Here is a 23,864-nt window from a genome sequence, read left to right as displayed (position 1 = left end):
TATCGCTTCGGTGATGGGTAGATGTGCGGAGATAAGTAGGCGACGAAGGCGACGAGGCGATAACGTTTTTAGCAAATCTAAGCAGGCCGGGCGAGCGACCGACCCAGTCAATGTGGAGCCAGCCACGTTTGCACGATTCCCATGGTTGGTTCGTGGAATAGCACCAGCGTGATTACGACAAAATAAATGAAACGGTAACGCTAATCCCCAAGTGGAAGAAAATGAAGAGGTCACCACTGACTGAGGTACATATATTCTGTCTTGGCAGTGTGCACACTGACTGTTGATTGATTGGTCAACCGTAGCACATCATCGTCGCGTATCGAGCCGCCGTTGAACCAATAAGCCCGGCGCGGACAGTAAATAATAAACAAGTAAACAAATGCCAGCCTGCCCGTCACGTACTTGGAAGTAACCGTTGTACTTGGTGTGGTACAGTCACCGCTGATGTTCCATATTGAACGCATATGTTGGATTTATGGGTGATCTTGGAACTCGATCGTTCCGTGGAGCATCCATAAATCAGAGCACCTTTGTACGTGGGAACGGCCCGCAATGTCACGTAGTCTGTGGAGCACATATGCACACCATCAACGGGCGAGGCTATAGGCCATGCTTATCACGCTTGCCTGGCTTTTCGGTAAACAGCCGGTCGGCCGGGTGTAGATTACCGACGGCGCATTATGCGATAGATGAGCTCCCATCATCAAAGTGAGATGCGCTGTGCTGCGTGGCGAACAAACTCCAAGTAGACATCAGCACAGCAGGTTCAAAGTAATAGGGGGCACACACACGCGGAGTTCGATGTTCTGGTCAAGTGGCCGTGTTTGATGTGAGTGTTGACTGTTGAGAGGTGATAAGAGATTGTCGATTTCTAGGAAATGTGCCGGTGCATTTTTTTCCACCGCGACCAAACAACATATTGCGACACAGGAGTGATAACGGATTCAGTGATATCTAATCTACGAACTTGAGTGTAGAAAGCTTTTAATTCGATTCCGAACGAAACACTGTAAGCCGTGCTAAAGTAAACCACACCCATGCGTGTTTATGCGACCAATGATTGGGCTAATGACATACCATATCTGCCATTGATCACCTGGTTTGATGTACTTTGCTCCAACATATCTATTGTTCCGAATACTGAAAAAGCCAAGGTCATATTATGAATCTACTTCGTATTTTCCATACACTGTGAAGAATAGATCTGGTTTGACGCAGATCACTCACGTCGTAAACGGCGTGATATTTAATCTATATGGCGGAGACGAGCCAGCCTTGGGCTGAAAGCACCTGAAAGTCTCCTTAATAAAGACAAAAAAAAAATCTATATTGAATGACGTTGACATTTCTGCAGTAGATGTTTGTCTACTGTACTGGATGTTTGTCTTCGGAGTAAAGCTTTGTAATACATGTATTTATAATTATATTGTCGGCGTAGCACCAACTTAGAATTCGGAAGTCGGGACTTCCGAACCGAACTTTCTTCCGAAGTTTTATCTGTCAAACTAAATGATGCGTTGTTTAGCGCATCTTTAGGCGAATCCAGCGCACTACTTCCGAAGTTGGGTTATTTGCCTGTATCTGGAGAAAAACCCAACTTCGGTATAAAAAGCGTTCTAAGTTTATTCCGGATAGGCAATAAATGTTTATCAGTATGAACCTTGCTTTTAGCTGCAGGGTTTCTGATTTGCTTTAAAAATGCATTTCTGAAATCATATTTTTTCCAAAAAAATTTACAAGGTTCAAACCAGTTAAGACGAGTTGTAGAATTCTGAATTATTTTTTTTATCTATTTCGTTTATTTGACAGGCTCAGGCGTGTATAACACTTGACGGAGCCGAGACTTTATGATATTTACAATCGATATCATCTTATTATCAACAGTTAGTAAAGGAAAAGGGACATAGACCAAGATACTCGTGGCGACTCAAGGTTAGATTGCGTAATTTCAGGACGGATGAGGTTGGGATTTAGGTTTGAGGTTCACAGCTGCTCATCCGGGTATTTGACGTCATTAATGGTACAGCGTAGCGTCGTGCTCGAGTTGTGGATCGTCAGGGAGCATCTTCCGGATGGCCATAGCTTCGTGTTAGACGGAACAATAAGACAAAGACAAGAAAAAAAAACTGAGAAAGAAAAAAAATAGGGATATTATACTTTTATGTCAGACGAGCAAAGAAAGGCATAGATGGCCTGCATATAAACAACATCGCGATCTCCCAAAACACCTCTTACTTCCCTGTAGGGTTGTTTACCTCGGGCCACAAGGGTATCCAATAAATGCGCTCTAGAGGCGTCGTTTTCCGAGCAATACCAAACTACGTGATCGATGTCATCGTAACCGGCTCCACACCTACATAGGTTGCTATCGACCAGGTTTATTCTATAGAGGTGTGCGTTTAGTGAATAGTGATTGGACATAAGTCTCGACATCATGCGAATGAAGCCTCGGCTTAAGTCCTCACCTCTGAACCACGCTCGCGCAGAAACTTTAGGAACTATGGAAAACAGCCACCGTCCAAGTTCATTGTGTGACCAAATCATTTGCCAATTTTGAAGAGTACTCTGACGGACTAATGGGAAAAACTCGTTATTCGAGATTTGTCTATCATAAACTTCACCTTCCTGTGCGCCCACCTTTGCTAGCGAGTCCGCCTTCTCATTGCCATAGATTAGGCAATGGGATGGGACCCATACAAAGGTAATCTTGAATGATCTTTCGACCAAATCACGCATCTGCTCTCTTACAGTTGTAAGAAAATAAGATGCATGCTTAACAGGTTTCATCGACCGGAGTGCCTCGATAGAACTAAGACTATCCGAGAAGATGAAATAATGGTCTACGGGCTGATTGGAAATTATCCCCAAAGCGAAGTTAATTGCTGCCAGCTCAGCAACATAAACCGAACACGGTTCTTGGAGTTTTCGGAAGGTGGTTGAATTTACGTTGAAAACACCGAAGCCAGTGGATCCGTTGATGCGAGAACCATCAGTGAAATATCTGTTATTGCAATTGACATGTTCATATTTTTCAGAAAAATGGAAGGGATAGATATTTGTCGAAGATGATCTGGTATTCCTTGAATAGCGTGTTTCATGGACAGATCGTATTCAATTGAGGAACTGTCGTTGACGAAGTGAACTCGAGGTGGATTATAACATGGAAGACAGAGATCTGTTGATATGTATTTGAGATAGACTCGCAGGTATCTTGAACGATGAGCCAGTTCAAGCATATTATCGAAGTTTTCTAATACAAGTGTGTTACTTGTTCCACATTTGATCAGTATTCTAAGTGAGAGCTCCCAGTAACGGTGCTTTAAAGGAGTGACTCCAGCAAGCACCTCCAGGCTCATGTTATGCGTTGAATGCATACAGCCAAGAGCAATACGCAAACAGCGATATTGAATTCGTTCCAATTTGATTAGGTGGCACTCAGCTGCTGAGAGGAAGCAGAAAGAGCCATACTCTAAAACAGAGAGAATAGTCGTTTTATATAGTTTGATGAGGTCTTCCGGGTGAGCGCCCCACCAAGTTCCGGAGATAGAACGGAGGAAATGGATCCTTTTTCGGCATTTCTCTAACAAATAATCAATATGGGTTTTCCAGGTACACTTGGAATCAAACCAGACCCCAAGGTATTTAGAAGATAAAGATTGGTTTATGTCATCTTTCAACAGCTTTAGTTTCAGTTGAGCTGGGTACCGCTTCTTAGTAAACACTACCAATTGAGTTTTTTGCGGAGAGAACTCGATCCCTAAATGTCTGGCCCAAACAGTCAGGTTATTTAGGGAATTTTGCAATGGTCTTTGCAAGACATTTGCACATGAACCTCTTAGGGAGATCACGGCATCATCTGCAAGTTGTCTAAGCGTGCATTGTCCTTCCAAACAATTGTCAATATCTTTAACATAGAAATTGTAAAGCAAGGGACTTAAACATGAACCTTGGGGAAGGCCCATGTAGCTGTTTCTGGAAGTTGTCAGAGTGCCGAGAGTAAAGTTCATGTGTTTTACTGACAACAAATTGTACAAGAAATTATTCAAAATAACGGGTAATCCACTACTGTGCAGATTTTCCGACAGTACTTCTATGGAAACAGAATCAAAAGCGCCCTTAATATCCAAGAAAACTGAAGCCAGTTGCTCCTTGTGCGCATAGGCCAGCTGTATATCCGAAGAGAGCAACGCTAGACAATCATTTGTTCCTTTACCTTTTCGAAAACCGAATTGAGTATTTGACAGTAATGCATTTTGCTCGACCCAATGGTCAATTCTGGAAAGGATCATTTTCTCCAATAATTTCCTCATGCACGATAGCATGGCAATCGGTCGGTATGAATTGTGATCAGACACTGGTTTCCCAGGCTTTTGAATAGCTATTACTTTGACCTGTCGCCATTCTGGTGGTACGATGTTGTACTCCATGAAACAGTTATACAGGTCAAGTAATCGTCTTTTAGCGACATCTGGGAGGTTTTTAAGAAGATTGAATTTGATGTTATCGCATCCCGGAGAAGAGTTATTCGATGAAAGAAGAGACATAGATAGTTCCAGCATTGAGAATGGTCCACCCAAAGAACCGGGATCAAGCGTTGATTCTCGAAATAGCGGTTCAGCTGGTACGAAATCTGGACAGACCTTTTTTGCGAAGTTGAATATCCATCGATTGGAATATTCTTCACTCTCGTTGGTGGAAATGCGGTTCCGCATGTTGCGGGCCGTTTTCCACAGTGTTGTCATTGAGGTTTCTCGTGATAGTCCCTCGACAAAACGTCGCCAGTAGGTACGTTTTTTAGCTTTAAGAAGATTTTTGAGCTTTTTTTCAAGTCTCAGGTACTCCTCAAAAAGCTCAGACCTTCCGTGCTTACGGAAAGCCTTGAAGGCATCAGATTTCTCGGAATACAACTTAGTACATTCATCATCCCATCCAGGAGTGGCTGGTCTTCTTATGATAGATGTACTTGGAACGCGTCGTTTCTGAGCTTCTAGTGCGCTTTTATGAATCAATTCGGTAAGGAATCGATACTCATCCAGTGGAGGAAGAATATCAGTTGATTCAATACCAATTTTTACCGCCGATGTAAATTTTTGCCAGTCAATGTTTTTCGTGAGGTCGAAAGGAGCATTAACTGGCACTGATCGTTGATAGCCACTTTTGATTGTGGTAACTATCGGCATGTGGTCACTACCATGGGGATCTTGGATTACCTTCCACGTGCAATCTAATGATAGTGAATTAGAGCATAGAGACAGATCTATTCGACTTTCTTGACCTTGAGGTCCTATTCGAGTTACTTCACCTGTGTTCAAAATATTCAAATTGAAATCGTCGCACATGTCATAGAAAATAGGCGCTCTGTTATCGTCTCTAGTTTCGCCCCATGCAATACCATGTGCATTCATATCACCCAGTATTAAAACTGGGGATGATAAAAGAGAGACTGCGCTCCAAAGATGCCGACGATTAAGTAAGACATTTGGGGGAATATACACTGAAGCTATGCAAAGGTCTTTGTTCTTTACATTTACTTGGCACGCGACGATTTCTAAACCATTAACAGTCGGAATGGGAATTCTGTAGAAAGTGTGACATTTTTTGATTCCCAAAAGAACGCCACCATAATGATCGCTCCGATCTTGGCGAATAATATTAAAATCGTGGAAGTTGATTTCGTCTTCAGAAGAAAGCCATGTTTCACAGAGTGCAAATATATCGCAATCGGAATTGCGAATCAAAAACTTGAACACGTCTAATTTATGTTTCAGACTATGACAGTTCCACTGTAGCACAGTGATTGTATCTTGGGTAATGGCCGTATTATCCATCGAAAGATACAATCTCTGCAAGAAGGGGCCATGAAACAGTCAATTGCTTCAGATATGTTTCTACTGTTGGTATAAAGAGGTCAATGATTGGCCTCAATGAATTCGGAATATTGAATAAGTTCAAAATACGATCCACAAGGTCCTTAAAGGATATCAATCCTCGCTTGGACGAGATTCTTTTCTTGGAAGTGCGAGTAGCAGTTTTCTGCTCAGAGATATTCCTTGACTGATGTTTCTTTGTAACATCAGTTTTAGGCAATGGGGGGAATGTCTTACTGCAACATGGGTCAAAAGGAGCAGTATAGACAGGCTGCTTCGGATTCTTAAATAATCCCCCATTACCATCAGATTTCGGCAAGCTTCTAGGGATGATTTTTGTTTTCTTACGGCGCAATCCCGGGGAAGACAGTTTCTTCCTCTTTTCGGGTACGTGTACCTCCGTAGAATCATCCATATCGGCTACGTCAGAGTCCGATTCGTCTATGGAAATGACATCATAAAAATCACTAACTTGAACGGCAGCTGAAATAGCAGCCGTTGCGTTGGCAGTTGCGGATGTGTCTTGCGACTTCACCATTTCTGCATACGACTGCTTAGAGCGCTGTACTAACGAGCGCTTAACTTTTTGGGTGCGCTTTTTGTACACCGGGCATTCTTGCAAACCATGGGGAGGGTCCATGCCACAATAAGCGCACTTTGTAACTTGTTGTTGGCAGGACTCCTCCCTATGCTTTTCAAAACATTTGCCACAACGGGGCTTGTTATCGCAAAACTCGGCTGTATGCCCCAACTGTTTGCAGTTGGTACAATTGAAAACTCTGGGTACAAAAAGACGCACCGGAAACAACATATTTTCGATATCTACATATTTTGGGAGTATCGAACCGGCAAACGTTACCCGTAGCGAACCTGACTTCGAATATACTTTTTACCATCTACCATAGCTGCTGATTGCAATTCCTTGCAGTCCAGAATATCCACGGTAGACTGCAGGGCATTCTTTAAACGGCCTTTTCCTGCAAGTACATCCTTGCAAGTCAGGCTCGCTGCGTTAATTACGCCTTCAACCTCGACCTCCCGCGAGGGACATAAACCAAATATTCCACATTATAGTTCTGGTCTTTTGCGATAGCATTTGCATCCTGGTACGTAGGTGCGGTTACACGTAGTTTGTTCCTATTGATCTGATGAAAATCAGTCTTAGGAAAACGACGCGTCAAATCACGCTTTATTCCTAGGAAATCTAGGCTTTTCGCTTTCTGCCGAAAGTAAACAACCCAAGGCCCAGGAGAAGATGCTTGATAGAAACGCGTGCGGACAACATTATCTTTTGGAGGCGTTTCGCCTCCGTTTTCTACATCCATCAAACGCGGGATGAGTCAAAGTGAATGAAAAAAAAACTCAAAAGAGAAAGGAAATTGCAAACTAAACTGAATATTATAAAGCGTAATAATAGTAATAATAAAAATAATAATAATAAATTCAGTTATTCAATATCAATTTACGATTACACTTATTTTTGTCGCACCCTGTACCAGGCGACACAAGTGGAACGAACAGAAACTCGACCACTGTTGTGTGGTGAGCGTAGGTATATTTCAATTGAAACGGCGATAACAGTCTAATGTGTTTCTACTTATCCGTTCCCGTTCGGGTAGGTAGGTAATCTGCACCCGTTGTTGCTGCTGCTTTTCGGCCTTCCGCTGACTGGATGAAGACCAATGATGTTTCGCTTCACAATGCACGTACAACCCTTTAGTTGACCGTGCACCTTCTTCACCAACCACGATTCGCCTACGGCAATAACAATATCCACAGTGGGATAACTAATGATATAAAAAACTCAGTAATAAACTGAGAAAAAACTCCACTATGTAGCGATAAAGAAACTGCCTGCGATAGAGACACGGTCCTTCACAACCGGCTACTTCAAGCGATCGGCAAAGAATGAATTCTGAATTATTAAAACTTATTTAATTTTTTTTAAATTTAAATTTTTTTTAAATTTAATTTTTGATAATTTAAAAAATCATTTAATCTTTTAGCACTAAATTTATTTTTTTTTGAATTGAGTTTTACTTGGATTTTTTTATTTATTTGTTTCTTGACTTTTTATTTGAATTTTTATTATTCAACTCAAATTTTTTGTGTTTTTAAAATTTCAATGTTCTTTTGTTCTTTATATATTTATTATTCTTAAAATTTAAAAAAATATTAAAAATTGTAAATTTTTAACTTTTTAAATTTTTAAATTTTTGAATATTTGTTAATGTATTAATTATAATGTAAAATTTAAGAAATTCAATTTTGCTGCCATGCATTTTCTTTGGTCAGCCATTCGCTGCAAGTTTTTTTTTAACAAGTTATGTTAACTTATGCATTCATAATCTTTTTTTTATGCCGAATGTCTTGTCTTATTCTAGATAACACCAGATATTGACTTTTTATGCATTTTAAGACATTCGGAATCAAAATAAATTTATTTCGTTTTTTAAGTTTTCCAGTCTTTTGGTCTTTTCAGTCCTTTATACTTTCAGTCTCTCAGTCCTTTAGTCTTTCGGTATTTCAGTTTTCAGTCTATTAGTCTATTATTCTTTCAGAATTTCAGTCCTTCAGTCTTCCAATCTTTCAGATTTTCAGTCGTTCAGTTTTTCGATTTATTTTTTTTTTTTAAACCTTTAAGTCTTTCAATCTTTCAGTTTAAATTTAAAAATTTATAAATTTAAAAATTTAAAAATTTGAAGATTTAAAAATTTTAAAAAATTTAAAATTCAAAAATTTTAAAAAATTTGAAAATAAAAAATTTAAAATTTTAAAAATTAAAAAATTAAAATTTAAAAACTTAAAAATTTAGAAATTTAAAAATTTAAAAATTTAAAAATTTAAAAATTTAAAAATTTAAAAATTTAAAAATTTAAAAATTTAAAAATTTAAAAATTTAAAAATTTTAAAATTTAAAAATTTTAAATTTAAAATTTAAAAATTTAAAATTTAAAAATTTAAAATTTAAAATTTAAAAATTTAAAATTTAAAACTTTAAAATTTTAAAATTTTAAAAATGTAAAATTTAAAATTTAAAATTTAAATTTAAATTTAAATTTGAAAAAATTTAAAATTTTAAAAATTTGAAAATTTTAAAAAACTAAAATTTAAAAATCTAAAATTTAAAATTTAAAATTTAAAATTTAAAAATTTAAAATTTAAATTTAAAATTTAAATTTAAATTTTAATTAAATATTTAAAATTTAAAAATTTAAAATTTAAATATTTAAAATTTAAAATTTCAAAGTTTTAAAGTTTAAAATTTAAAAACATAAAAGCTTCAAAATTTAAAATTTAAAATTTAAAATTTAAAAATTTAAGAGTTTAAAATTTAAAATTTAAAATTTAAAATTTAAAATTTAAAATTTAAAATTTAAAATTTAAAAATTTAAAATTTAAAATTTAAAAATTTAAAATTTAAAAATTTAAAATTTAAAATTTAAAAATTTAAAATATAAAAAAATTAAAATAAAATATTTAAAATTTAAAAGTTTTGAAAATTTAAAAATTCAAAATTTAAAAAAATTTAAAATTTAAAACATAAAAAATTTAAAATTTAAAATTTAAAAATTTATAAATTTAAAATTTAAAATTTAAAATTTAAAATTTAAAAATTTAAAATTTAAAATTTAAAATTTAAAATTTAAAAATTTAAAATATTAAAATTTAAAATTTAAAATTTAAAATTTAAAAATTTAAAATTTAAAATTTAAAATTTAAAAATTTAAAATTTTAAAATATAAACACTTAAAAATTTAAAAAATTTAAAATTTTGAAATTTTAAAATTTTAAAATTATAATTTAAAATTTATAATTTAAAAATTTAAAATTTAAAAATTTAAAATTTAAAATTTTAAAATTTTAAAATTTTAAAATTAAAAAATTAAAATTTTAAAATTTTAAAATTTCAAAATTTGAAAATTTAGAAAAATTTAAAAAAAAAATTAAAAATTTTAAGGTTTTAAGATTTAAAAATTTAAAAATTCAAAAATTTAAAAAAAAAATTAGAAAATTAAAAATTTAAAAGTTAAAAATTTAAATATTTAAAAAAAAATTAAATTTAAAAATTTAAAAATTTAAAAATTTAGAAATTTAAAAATTTAAAGATTTAGAAATAAAAAAATGAAAAAATTAAAAAATTTAAAGATTTAGAAATAAAAAAATAAAAAAATTAAAAAAATTAAAAATTAAAAAATTAAAAATTCAAAAATTCAAAAATTTAGAGATTTGAAAATTTAAAAATTAAAAAATAAAAAAAAATAAAAAATTCAGAAATTAAAATTTGAAGATTTAAAAATTTAAAAATTTGAGAATTTATATAAGAATTCATATAATTTAAAAATTCATATATATAAAAATTTCAAAATTCAAGTAACTCTGACTAAGTCGAGTCAAGTACGAGACATTGAAGACGACCTTACTGTTGAGGTCGAAATACGTATCTGTCAAGGTACAATTAAGTGGTGGAATTAAATGGGATTGTACAAACTCGTCTTATGACAAGTGAAGACATTCCACTTAAAATCTCAAAATAATTTTCTTAACATTTATGTGGCCAAAATCGAATGGTTTTTGTTTTCTCATGATACTTTAACATTTCATCACTTTTTGTGACGCCTTTTTTACGCGAATTTCGAAATTTAAACGTTCACACCAAAAAATATTTACGCGTTTTTTTTTAATTTTTTGTCGGTCTCGGTCGGTCGGACGAAAAAATGAATTTATCTTGAGAAAAAAAAAAGAATTATCCTATTTTTTCACAATTTTTTTTTCTCATGTCGGCTTAGGAGTCTAACTATTTTTACACGAGGATTACGATATTTAAGTGGTTTATAAGCAGTATCGAAAATAAAAAAATAAAAAATAAATTTGTGTTGCCAAAATCGAATGTTGCCAAAACCGAATGTTGCCAAAATCGAATTCGGCTGTGAACAGAGAAAGGGGTTTTTGGATTGAAGCGACAATTTGCGAAAAGAAGAAAGAAATCATTTGATGAGGATTCATGTTATGGATGAACAATTCTCTGAGAGCTACACAAATAGGAAGGTATGAAAGCGTCTAACGACTCTTCATATTACGGTACAGACCTCATTCGATTTTGGCAACACGTTCGGAACATTTATGCTACCAAAATCGAATGGTTTTTGTTTTCTTATGATACTTCAACATTTTTTAACTTTTTGTGACGCTAGACACACTGTGACCCTTTTTTACGCGAATTTTGAAATCTAAACGCCTACACTAAAAATGTTTTCACGTTTTTTTAAATTTATTTTTTTCGTCAGTTTCGGGGTCTAACCAATTTCTTTTACGAAAATTTCGATATTTAGGTGTTTACCTTGAACAAAAAAAATAAAGTCGATTTTTTTACAAAATTTTGTTTCCGTCGGTTTAGGGGTCTAATATTTTTTTTACGAGGATTGCGATATTTACGTGGTTTATAAACAATATCAAAAATGAAAAAAAATATTGTGTTGCCACAATCGAATGGGGTCTGTATTTTAATTGGAATTTTAGCGAACAAGTTTCAGTTTTGAAGTGTTTACGTCTTCCACATCTTCAATTTTTACTTTTAGTCTTTCAATTTTTCTATTTTCTTGTTTTTTAAGTTTTCCACAAAAAAATCAATCTTCTTATCTCTCAGCTTTTAAGTCTTTCAGTCTTTAAAATCTTTCAGTATTCCAATTCTCCAGTCTATCAATCTATCAGAGTTTCAGACTTTAAGTCTTTCATTCTTTCAGTCTTCCAATCCTTCAGCCTTCCAGTCCCTCAGTCTTTCAGTTTTTCAACCATTCATACTTTCAGTCTTCAAGTTTTTCAGCTTTCCAGTCTTTTAGTCTTTAAATCTTCCAGCCTCAAAGTGTTTCAATCTTCCAAGCTTTCAGTTTTTCTGTTTTTTAGTCTTTCATTTTTCAGTCGTTTCAAAAAATAAAAAAATAAAAAATTCAAAATTCAAAAAAATATAAATTTAGAAATTAGAAAACTTGAAATTTTTAAAATTGAAAAATATTAAAAATTTAAAGTTTAAAAAAATCTAAAAATTTCAAAATTTTGGGAAATTTAAACACATTTGTAAATTTAAAATTTGAAAACACAAAATTTCAAACATCTCGAGATTTTTTCAATAAAAAATTTTAATTTAAAAATGTGAAATTTTAGAAATATACAAATTTAAAATTTATATAAAAAACTTTAAACTTAAAAATATAAAAATTTTATGTTTTTAAAATTTTTAAAACTTCAACATTTAAATTTTGAAAACTTGAAAATTTTAAAATTGAAAAGTTTAAAAATTAAAAATGCCAAAAATTTTAAAATTTATTATTTTAAAAATACCAAACATTTTAAAATTTTGAGATTTTAACTATTTAGATAGGTGTGATAACCCCTACACAGCAAGACCACTTGTAACGTTTGCGGAAAAGCTATCAGAATCCGAGTACCAACCTCCACCGCGGTTAGCTTGATTTGCCTAATTTTTGTATAGAGTGCTAATCAATCGCACTGCTGTGCCGAAGACTTGCTTGCGAAAGATATTCAATTTGCAGAAAAGCGCTAACCGTGGTGGAGGTGCATATGCGCAGGCAAAATGTTTAACGATTTAAACAATTTAATCAATTGAAAATTTAAAAATTTGATGACATATTTTTTAAAAAAAATTAAGATTTTATCAATTGAATTATTTTAACAAATTAAAAAAAAATCTTTTTGTTTTCAAATTTAAAAATAAAATTTAAATTCAGAGGTTTCAAAAATTTAAAATTTATAATTTAAAAATTTTAGGCTAAAAATTAAAAATTATTAAAGCCATGAATTTAAATATTGAAAAAAAAATTAAATTCAAAAGCTAAATAATTTAAAAATAAAAAAAACTTATAAAAATATATATTTTAAAGATTAGAAAAATTATAAGTTTAAAAACTTTAAAGTTTAAGTATTTAAACATAAAAATTTGAAAAATAAAAAAAAGATATAAAGCAAGACCATGCTGAAGGTGGCTGGGTTCGATTCCCGGTGCCGGTCTAGGCAATTTTCGGCTTGGAAATTGTCTCGACTTATCTGGGCATAAAAGTATAATCGTGTTAGCCTCATGATATACGAATGCAAAATTGGTAACTTGGCTCAGAAGCCTCGCGGTTAATAACTGTGGAAGTGCTAAATGAACACTAAGCAGCGAAGCGAAAATGTTCCAGTGGAGGATGGAATGCCAATAAGAAAAAGATATTATTTATTATTCCAATTAATTCTTTATTTTACTAAATAGACTTTAAATGCTGCATTTTCGTCACATGTCTTGGGGAATCATCTCCAACTGCAAACAATTTCAATTAACCTCGTTGTTGCAAAGCACCTGACCCTAATACAATTCCATAAATTCAAACTATTTCCAGCTCTAATCGTCTCTATGTTTGTAGGTAAAAATCACAATGGATCAATTGCAGAGCCGCTGAAACTGGAAACTGAATCATTGTGTGCGGCTGCCCGAGTCACCAGATAAGGCAGCTAATTCAACCCGGAAAAGAAAGAAACTCAAACAACAATGGAGTCAGCTGCACAACCGAAGTGAGTGATGTTGATCACGGTGACGACCGTGGATGACGACAGTTGAACAAATGTCGTCCGTCGTTTAGTAGTTTATGCTGGTTGGTTGGTGTGTTCAACAGAAGAAACAAACCTTACAGAAACAAAAAAAAACAATGAGCCGGCGGCATTTAGCAGCGAAGAAAGAAGGCGGAGAATAGGTTCATTTAGCGAAATTGACCGAAGTTATGGAAGTTTCTTACTTTTGTTTTAATTTCGTCGCACCCCAAGAGCTCCTTCGAGGCATCAGGCCAGACAGCCAAGCGTCATTTGAAGGGAACGACAAATCTACTTAAAAGCTGTTTCGAGCCACGTTTGGCTCGGGCCTGTATAATTGAGTTATTGGTAAAACGATTTTGTCTCACTGCGTGAGCCTATCTCTGTGTGTATATATTCCGCCTATCAAGAGACGAGTCCGCGGGTCGGTGTGGTGGTGTGAGACGACGAGAAGGTGTCGGAGGAAAAATTCAATCGACGGTTCGAGGAACTATAACCAAATTTGCATGACTTTATAGATTGAAACGGATGAGGCGGAAGATTGCCGAACGTCTCTATCGGATATGAGCCAAGCACGGATAATCGATTTGCGTAACGTCGAAGGCCACCTGGTGGCGTCGATTGGTACCACACTGGCGGCAGTTTTGTTTACATTCGGTTTGGGTAAAATGAAAAGAACATCGAGCCATGATGTGATTGCGTTCGGCAATCAGGTACTCCCATTTTACCGGTGTAGACATAAAAAAGAAGCGAATGGAGCGTCATTGCCGCACCTGCTTTGTTCCTGATGTTAAATGATGGCACCTACATTCGAAGTAATTTTCAATAAGGGCGAAAACAGCAAAATGGTAGCATACAAGTTATGGCGAAATTCATCATCAGTTATATAATTTAGCATATAAACAGAAAATGCTGTTTTGTCTCGATCATAGGTAAACAAGCCATAATAGCAAAATACTCTCGATTTGCTAGATTTTTTCCTATTCTTGTTCCGAATTTATGACCGCTGTAAATAATATAAACAAACGGATGAACGCACGACTACGAAGTGAAGCGAACAACGTACATCGTTCGCGAATATTGCATGACATCCTTTTTTGTTGTCGATGGTCGCGTGACCTCATCGCGCTCACCTGATACTTACTGACAGGTCTCTTGATTGCACGAACAGAGATGTCATCGCACCACCACCGCCGGTGCGGCGAATGACAATGGGATCGTTCCAGCGACGACGCTTGCCTGTCGTGGTGGATTTGTGAAGGAAGAGCTTATGGGTGTCGTTTCGCGATTATATTTTTCTGTTTTCATGAAGATGATGGACGAAACACAAATGAACGAGATAAGTGTGATTTATTTATTTACTTAATAACAAGAGATAATTTTTATATTGCATTTTTTATACAGCAGCTACAAGAGTAAAAAAAAGTCGTCCTATAATTTTAAGAAGGTCATGCCTATATATTTTATTTTTTCGACGAGAATCAAAGACGTTCGAATGAACCACAGAGGTTATAGCTAATACATTGGAGGAGTTTTAATAGTCCAGCGATAATGGAGTATAGATACAAAGAACAACCTGAAACAAGTCAGTAATTATTAGACCGTTGACATTCCTACTGAAATCGAACAACAGCAAGTCAAAAAGTCGATAACCTTTCCATTTTAAACGAAAAACAGTAATAGAAACGCAAAATCTATTTGTCCTTAAAGCAAAGCAACAGACGACTAGGGCGAAGACGCCAAGTGAGAGAAAATCAACTCATCCCATAAACACCAGTTTAGTACCAGATTTATGAACCGAAGCATTTCCATAAACTAACCTAATATTGATAGAGCACAACAAACTGATCGAAGAAATCTCAAACAGCATAAAAGCAAAGCCCATTTATATTTTGTACAGGGAACAGAAAAGCAAAACCAACAAGAACAGAAGTTATTAAGTTTTCCTACTGAAAACAGTGCCCGCCGGGTGCGTGCGCGTTTATCGCCTCGATTTTTATTTACAAACAAATTCATCATTTTCCTTTCTTCAGCGGAAGAGTAGAACACAACGATCGTGTGCTCATCCGCGCACACGTGCGCGATGCTATCCCAGAATAGATTTTACGGGCGATCGCCATCGATCGCTGCCGTGCGCGTAGCAGCCAAACATAAATCCAAGACGGCTACGGGTTTTTAATTGTTTCGTGATGCACGGCTTGCTTAAAATCGATCAATTCGAATGGAGCAGAAGAGAAGGTACGGAAGGAAAGGCGAGAAAAAAAAAAGAATCGGGCTAAAGTGCAACCACATGTGCGGCTTTCGGAACACCAAGGGTGTGCGGTGCGTGTCGAAACCCAGATGTGGGATACGCCAGAAATAGATCCGCTAGCGGGTCATCATCTTCCGAGTGATGCCCGAGTAAAATATTTTAAATTTCCGATGCAAGCAGAATTTATTCAGAAACATGTAAAATTGCGCACTAGAATGTAAGTGAGATAAATAAAAAAAAAAACAGTGATCAAACTGAGATCTTCAAAAATCTTCACAACGAAAATTCAATAAGACAAGGATCTTGGATTAACTTGAGGGCTATTTGATTTAATCAATTTTAGCACTACTGATCCTACACGTTTTGTCGGACCCCTCATGATAGATTCGTTTGTCTCGTCATCATAACCCTTCGAGCGACTTTCTCGATCGCCTTCCGTACAAAACTCCCTACAAACAATTTATTACGGCGGCATTATGGTGACTCTCCTCGGTCCACCTCCTCACAACGGACGACGGCTGGTGGCTCGCACGTGTGTCGAGTGTTTTTGTTGATTTTGAAAACAGAAAGCACAGATTAGAACGAGCCGTTGAAATTTGTTCGGAGGCGTTGAGCGCCAATAAACATCACACTCGCCATCGCCGCCGCCCTCCCCTGATGGCTTCCGTGTGTAATAGATCGCATCGGGTCCCAATGATTGTGTTTACGGATTGGGGCAGCTCGAATGGGGTTAATCCAAGCAGATTGAGCAATCATACGAGTCCGTGTCGTGCGTGATCGCGGCTCGGCGAGATGCGTTTTCGGGAGTTAGGCAATTTTCACGGCGAATCGCTAAAACAAGGTGTGACTGTCGGGGTGTCATATGGTGGGTTGTTTGTTGGTAAATGGGGGAAATGGTTGTTTTTTTTTCTGAATGGGAAACGGAGGATGTCAGGAACAGATCTGAAATTTGTAATTTTTAATCCGGCAACAAGATTGCGCAATGTCTTGTTTTCAAGTCGGTGGTTTATTGGAGCACTTAATGAAGTGAGAAAATGGTTCATCACCATTCCACTCTGAATTTCTTTTTACTAAATGAAAAATCATAAACTAATGTGTTAATGTCAAGTTTGTGCACATAAATAATGACAACGAATTAGACTCATAAATAATATTAGTAAGATTAACTTCCCGGAATTAGTTTTCCAAATCTTTATTGTTGGGTTTTGATACTACGTCAGCTTCTTCACAGGATTAGACACTCTAATCGAAATCTTCCTTCTATTGTACGAAATCCTGAACAACTGGAGCTTCAGTCGTTTCAGATCAAAAGTAACTGTCCACAGCTCAACTGGAGTTACTGATCTTTCTACTGCCCTCGTTCGGTTTCGTTTTATGAAATAGAATGCCTCCAGTATCACTTCATTCCTTTCGATTTAACCTTTCTGCTAAGGAATAACCAATTTGCTAAGGAATGTGTGCCACCAATCACCATTGCTGCAACTATTTGTGATTTTTTTTCTCAATAAGTACACCTCAACCAGAGGTGAATAATCGTCTGAGAACATTTAAAGACATTCGATCCGTCCACTGAAGTCGGCTGGAGCCAAGTTCAAGGAAAGTGGTCTCGTATGTCAATTGTGTGTGACCCTTCCTGAGTCCGATTCGTTGATAACCGCTTTGGCGAATGTCGACGAAGGTAACCCTGGATGTGGAACGAGATCGTCTTCTGGAAGATTAACTTTTTAGCGGTAACCTTGATCTCCAGCGTAAACGAATTATTTTTCTCCTGGTAAACGCCACTGATGAGGTCTTTGAAGGATTTATATTCAATGCTTCAGATTCGATTCATAATGTGAGTAATTTCGCATTTGGTTTAAAATAACACAATCATATTTTCTCTTTCCAATATAAATATATCATTTGCGAGGCCATAATTTCTACGGTTTGCCGATATTTTTCTTGTAAACATTTCACCAATCCAGTCAGTAATGCATGCATTGAAACTTCGTTTCAACATTGAACTGTGTGATGTGTTAACGACCGCTCCTTCGATGTCAAGAAACGCTACAAGTGAAATTTCTGTTGCTTCGAAATATCTTTCCAACTTTTTAAGTACAATTCTCACGGGATCTAAATCTAAAAGTACTCGCGTTTTCAAGGGCACACCAATACGGAAGCAACGCACAACTAGGGCTTCCATTTCGGGAAACGATTTCCCGGGAAATCATATTTGGGCTAACAGATCTTAATGAAAAACAAATTTCTTTCTATAGTATGAGATCATTACAATTGTCTTACAGCAAATACTCGCAGAACTTTTGAAATTTGATGCGTTTGAGGTGCTGTTCGACATTTCAAACGAAGTTTGATTGAAAAAAATGTTTTAGTCAGGATCATTAAAATACGTCAATCGAGAACTCGTCTAAAAGTTCTTTTTTATTTCGAAGGGAAGATTTTTTTCCAAATATTTCGAACTAAACAAAACGGCTTTTAGCAACTCTTTCATCATTTGGGGACAAAGAAGCAAACATCCCTGAAGTCGAATGTATATTTTCAGCTCAAGCTATTTTTCTATCGAAATGATGTTTTACGTCAAAATTGAAACTACGATTTTGAATAAGTTCCGAGATTTTTTTTATTTCCCGGGATCCCGGGAAATTAATATTCCATTTCCCGTTTCCCGGGAAGTTGATTCCTGGGAAAAATGGAAGCCCTACGCACAACTGTCATTTTTATTGTCCCCGCTTTGCTGCATCGCAGCATGCGTGAAATAATAAAAATTACAGTTGTGCGTTGCTTCCGTATTGAGTGTTGTGCCCTTGAAAACACGAGTACTTTTAAATTTGGATTCCGTGGGTGTTGTCCTTAACTACCTAACCTATGAAGTAAAAGAGGCTACTATAGAGAAAGATCGTCGCTTCGTTTCCATTTTTTTCTGCTGTCCGAAACATGTTGAGTACAGAACTGTCAAATCGTATGGTTCCTTCCCATCCCAGTCAGCAAAAGATGTTCCAGACAGCGACAACAGCGACAATCTTTCTATGCAGCTTATAACCTCTTTTTGTAAAGCGCTGCTACTAAAGAAACAGACGTAACGGCTTGAACATTTTTCTTAAAAATCAATTGCTCAATTCTTGTACCATCATCTTGCGTGCATTTTACACGAAACAAAGCTTAGTACACAGCAGCAAGAGGCACTAGAATGAAATATCAAATTTGAAGAATTACGATCTTTGCGCCTTTAGTTGTGAAACACGCAATCAGTCAAATTTAGAATGATCATTGAAGTCATGGTCGATGGTAATTTATTTAGTGTTACGTTTGTTTGTCTGAAAAGTTTCCTTCTTACCGGGTGAGAATCGAACCCACACTTCATATGGCACATAGCACATGCATCTAGACGATTGCCATCGCTAACCGCGTGGCCACGAAGCCCAGAGGTAAAAATATCCATGGAAGTTGTCACAGTTGAATGTTCAAAGCAGCATTTCTCGCTTAACAAGGTAGCTTAACAAGCTACAAGGTCTTAAATATTGCCTCTCGCAGTGCCGTGAAATATCAATGTCATTTGAACTTTTTGACTCGAATATGAGAATCAGCCTGCGTACAGTGTATACAGACTACAAGGTAGGCTCGTAAGAAAAATGACACTTCAAAAGTGGCGCATATTTTATCGTTACATGTTAGAGTTCAAAATTAAGACCGTAGAGTATCGTCTCGGTTCAGCTTCTCCGAAGACAGCAGGGATGTCACATGTTCACATTCAAACTGAATGTTTACATACGTGCGGAGCCTGCCACGGCCTACGTAGATCTCAATTGTGTAGCTCCATCTCTGTTAGAAAACTTCCCGTAATACCAATTTTTGGACAGACATTTGCCACAATTGGCACAAACATTGCAATTTCCAATTTTCTGATTCCGACCGCCTGTCTATCGAATGACCCGATTCTCAATTGACAGAAAACAATTTCTGAATTGGCAAGATGCACTGCTCAATTGAGAAGGCACGAAAAACGACAGGATTAACAATGGCTTTTAAAATTTGCTTTTCAGTGTTCAAATATTAAATGAGACAAAATTTATTAGCACTGGTTTTCTAGATATTAGATCTGTTTTGTGTCATTCAGACAATGTAGAAAAGGATACCTGGCTTAGTTAGGAAAGCTGCCATCTTTGATTCTGAGCTTTGAACCCTGTTTGCGCATTTCCGAGACCGGTGCTGAAGCAAATGGCTGGGGTTCTGCTAAACCGCACCTTGTGGATTTTTCATTGTCCTGTGATATTTTGCTCGTAAAAGTTATACGAAAATTTAATCGTTTCTGTTTATCCGCTTAGTTAATATAGAATATTCTGAATTACTGAGCTGGGGAATTTTCGAAACGGTTTGTAAAAGATTGTAATTGCAACAAATAAATTGGTGCATATAATTGGGTGGTTTTACATTAGCGTTTAGTGCGGATTAGCAGAACTCCGAACAAATATTGTACCGCGCATAAAAAAATCTACTCCTCCGCTTGTTTTTAGGCGCAACGAAAAATAAGGGCAGATAGTCGCTTAAGAAAAAAAGCTACTTTGATATTCTTGAAACTTTGGCCGATGAATGCATTGACAGTACGTGCTTTTTCTACTGCGGAGAAATTTTTCACATCTTTTAGATGCTTGGAAAATGATCACAAAAGTTATCATTTTGCTGCAAGGTACAATATGAATCAGTTTAGTCTTTTCAATCTGAAAGTAATTGAAAACGGTAAACCTTTCCAAGTTTCACATTGAAGTTTTTTATTTGAGAAAAACATGACAAATGCAGAGCTGAAATAAGGTAGGTCTGTTTTAAATTGTTTCACATTGTTTCAAAGTATTTTATCTTCCTCGTTGAATGTTTTCATTCAGCATACATTTTTATCAGGATATTTAGTAGTTAGTAAAGAATTGATATTTTCATTGAAATGTTGGGCTCTTCTCTTCGTAATAGGCGCAAAGGTTTTTCACTAAATGAAATGTCAGAGGTTGTCGTAGGAGTTTTCGTAGAAAGTTAAAAAGCTAGCTAGGTTTCATTAAGATAGCAATCAGTGTTGGTAAAATCGTGCTCAAATTTCACTCACCGAAGCCTCATGCGCGAGCCGATTCGCTTTGCAGGGAGAATCGCGCATGAGTTTTTCACGCAGAATCGCATTGTTTCGCTCATTAGCCGAAAAATGATTTCGCTCAAAAAAGTGTCGAAACAAAAGATATTTTAGTTATCAGATAAAGATTGTCGCTTCGGTTCCCTTTGTTCTGCTGTCCGAAACATGTGTGGTACCTAACTGTCAAATCGTATGTATTTTTCCTTCATTGACATTTAGATCCCTATCCTTGCCAGCAAAAGATGTTCCGGGCAGCGATGACTGCGACAATCTTTATCTGGTAACTAAAATATCTTTTGTCAAAACCAAATCGAAGCGTATTTTATGTTTATGTATGGATTCATTATCCATTGTAAAGAAAGTTATTCCGATGAATTTAACAAAGAATAACACGCAGAAATCATGCAATGGTGCAAATCGCGAGTCGAATCATGGACGATTCTCTGGACCATACGTCGGGTGGGGTTTACCTCGCGCTTGATTTGAAACGTGGATGAGATTTGAGAATTTGAGTTTTTACCAACACTGTGCAATGCCTTGAAGAAAACCAGAATTCGGTACTGAAAAACTAATAAAAAAATGCGCTTTTCGGAGGAACTGTTCCCAAAAATGAAATTTTGTATAGAATACCCAAGCAATCAAAAGTTCGGATTAGACTTGAGGATTGAACTAAGAAGTTCACATTTAGTTCGATTATTGCTCCATTGTTCATAAACTGAACTTAACTCTCAATTAATACTATTAATGAACTTGTAAGTTCAAGAAAGTTGCTTATTCCTCTTCATCTGAACCAACAAGAAGTTCGGTTCAAGTACTAACCGTACTTCTAATCAGCTTGAAAATCAATATTATTCCGAACTATAAAGCTCACACCAAGCTACTTTGGGACTTGCTCCGAACTTCTAATATCAAGTTCCACGATAGCACAAACCGAATTTGTTGCCAGCACAAAAGATCACAAAATATTTTTTTTCACTTCCCAAGTACAAAAAAAGTTTTGAATAATATCTTGTAAGAACTTGAGCATAGGCACACTGCTACAAAAACAAAACAAAGTCAAACTCAGGGACAGAAAAAGTCATTTTAACTACATTCAAATAGCTGACATCCAACGCACAATCAAGTTGCTAGTCCTTTCCGAATTTGAATGTGCGAAAGAATAGGACGACATGTGCACGAACAGCAGCAAGCGTCGACTCTCGGTGTCAGCATTGTTTTGTGCGGTGTCAAAATGAATCTTCAGCTTGGCACATTGATATTCAATTTGAAATCTCAAAATATGAATATCATTTCATACTGCGTTGTATGGATTCAACATTTTGAAGTCAGATTCATAAAATATATGCATCTGTTTAGTATATATAGTAAAATAATCATCATTAATCGGTGCAAATCAACCGCAATTCATAATTTTCATTTCAGCCCCGGTAGATATTCATTTCAATAGCTCGATTATCAATCGGCTATTGAGGATCGGGCGGTAAAGAAGGTATGGAAATTTGACAGCATGCTGCGAGATGTTCGTGCATGCATTGCCGAGCGTCTGATCAAAACTAACACGAATCAATGACGAAGCTGCCTGCTGAGCGTCGACGTAACTGATAGTAAAACGAAGATTTCCGTCCTTGGTCAAACTGTTTAAAGCCGCCTATCAGGTCCACATGAACTTTTAATAAACTTTAAAGTTCAGAATCGAGCTCCCTACAAACTTTTTGTGAACTTTCAAATTCAGAATCAGTTCGGTATCAACTTTTTGTGACATTAAGTTCACATTTAGTGCCACCTTGGAATTCTACGAACTTTCTAGTTCACATTTTATCCTAATTGAACTTATGCTGAACTTTGAGACAAGTGTCAAATATGAAATCAACGCATGAAGTATAATTTTGCCACTTTACATGTCGATCGTATGGACTGGAGTTCAATACTCAATACAAATAAAATAGTACTTCCAGTACACCGCCTTGTGGTTTTTATTTTGTTTTGTGAAGTACACTTTAAGTTCATTGCCTAACTGAATAGCATGCTATACAGGACTCTCAACTCTGTCCATGCAAAACAAAACGAGAGAAACGATCGCATGGTACGTGGTACGTCTTCTTCCAGGAGTTTTAGGGCAATAGAACGTCACCAATTTTTCTGACGGGCTTGGTGGTCATATGGCTATCACTTCTGCCCTCGACTGGTACACCTTACTGTTGAGGTCGAAATACGTATCTGTCAAGGTACAACCAAGTGGTAGAATCAAATGGGATGGTACAAACTCGTCTTATGACAAGTGAAGACATTCCACTTAAAAGCTCAAAATAATTTTCTGTAAAATCATCAGATTTCTGTTTTCATACACTTGGCCAAATGAACTTCTGGCTACTGACCGGAAGCAGGGATCTGCGTTTACCAGGAAGTACATTCCGTCTACTGGACTATGGTTTTGAGGGAACGAGCCAAGATTTCATTGTCGCTTTGGTAGAACCCTTTCCTTCAGTGGAAAACGGTGTGCAGTGTTTCACGTAATCTGCGAAATCCTTGTCCATGCAGTATGCTCGAATCTTCTTGCAATAGCTTCCATTTCGAGATGACCTCGGTGAAATTGTTGCTGAATATATTTCGCTGAAACATTTCAGCGACGACGTCGTCGAACATGAAACACTCGTTGACTAACTCAGCGATTCACATCTGTGGAAGTTGGATTGAACTCTCAAATGTTCTTAATGACGGTTTGTAGTGCATTACTCATTGATATTGCCGTTTGCAGTGCTTCAAACCAAACCGGAACTTGTTCTATGGCGTTGGAAGGGCGCTTGATAAGTTTTCTTCGGATGAGATATCAATGGGTCTGCAAATGGCTGCAAATTAGTGCTGTCTGGAATTGATTGGAGGCATTTTGACATTGAAGAGTAGCTCGTGATAGGTGTGAAGGAATATTCCAATCTACCTTCCTAGGTACCATCCCAATTAGGAAACGTTGGTTGGGGCAGAAGTTCAGCGATGGTCTCCAACTTCTCGGGATTTCGACGGTTGCCTTGTTTGTCCATTATCCGTCGCTAATAGACCA

The 23,864-nt window shown here is 36.1% G+C and overlaps 1 protein-coding gene across 1 annotated transcript in view; it reads left to right on the top strand.

The window, feature by feature from the left end:
• Positions 1-17,488, top strand: part of LOC134207464 (uncharacterized) — a 30,203-nt gene extending 12,715 nt beyond the window's left edge. The window contains exon 2 of the mRNA XM_062683178.1: positions 13,289-17,488. Within this exon, the coding sequence (XP_062539162.1) occupies positions 13,289-13,292 (4 nt within the window). The 3' untranslated portion in view covers positions 13,293-17,488. The remainder of the gene's footprint in view (positions 1-13,288) is intronic.
• Positions 17,489-23,864: the final 6,376 nt, after the last annotated feature.

The sequence above is a fragment of the Armigeres subalbatus genome, chromosome 1 (assembly GCF_024139115.2).
Source record: "Armigeres subalbatus isolate Guangzhou_Male chromosome 1, GZ_Asu_2, whole genome shotgun sequence".
In the NCBI taxonomy this organism is placed as follows: Eukaryota; Metazoa; Arthropoda; class Insecta; order Diptera; family Culicidae; genus Armigeres; species Armigeres subalbatus.
The sequence above is the reverse complement of the archived record's forward strand: the minus strand, read 5'-3'. Positions and strand labels throughout refer to the sequence as shown.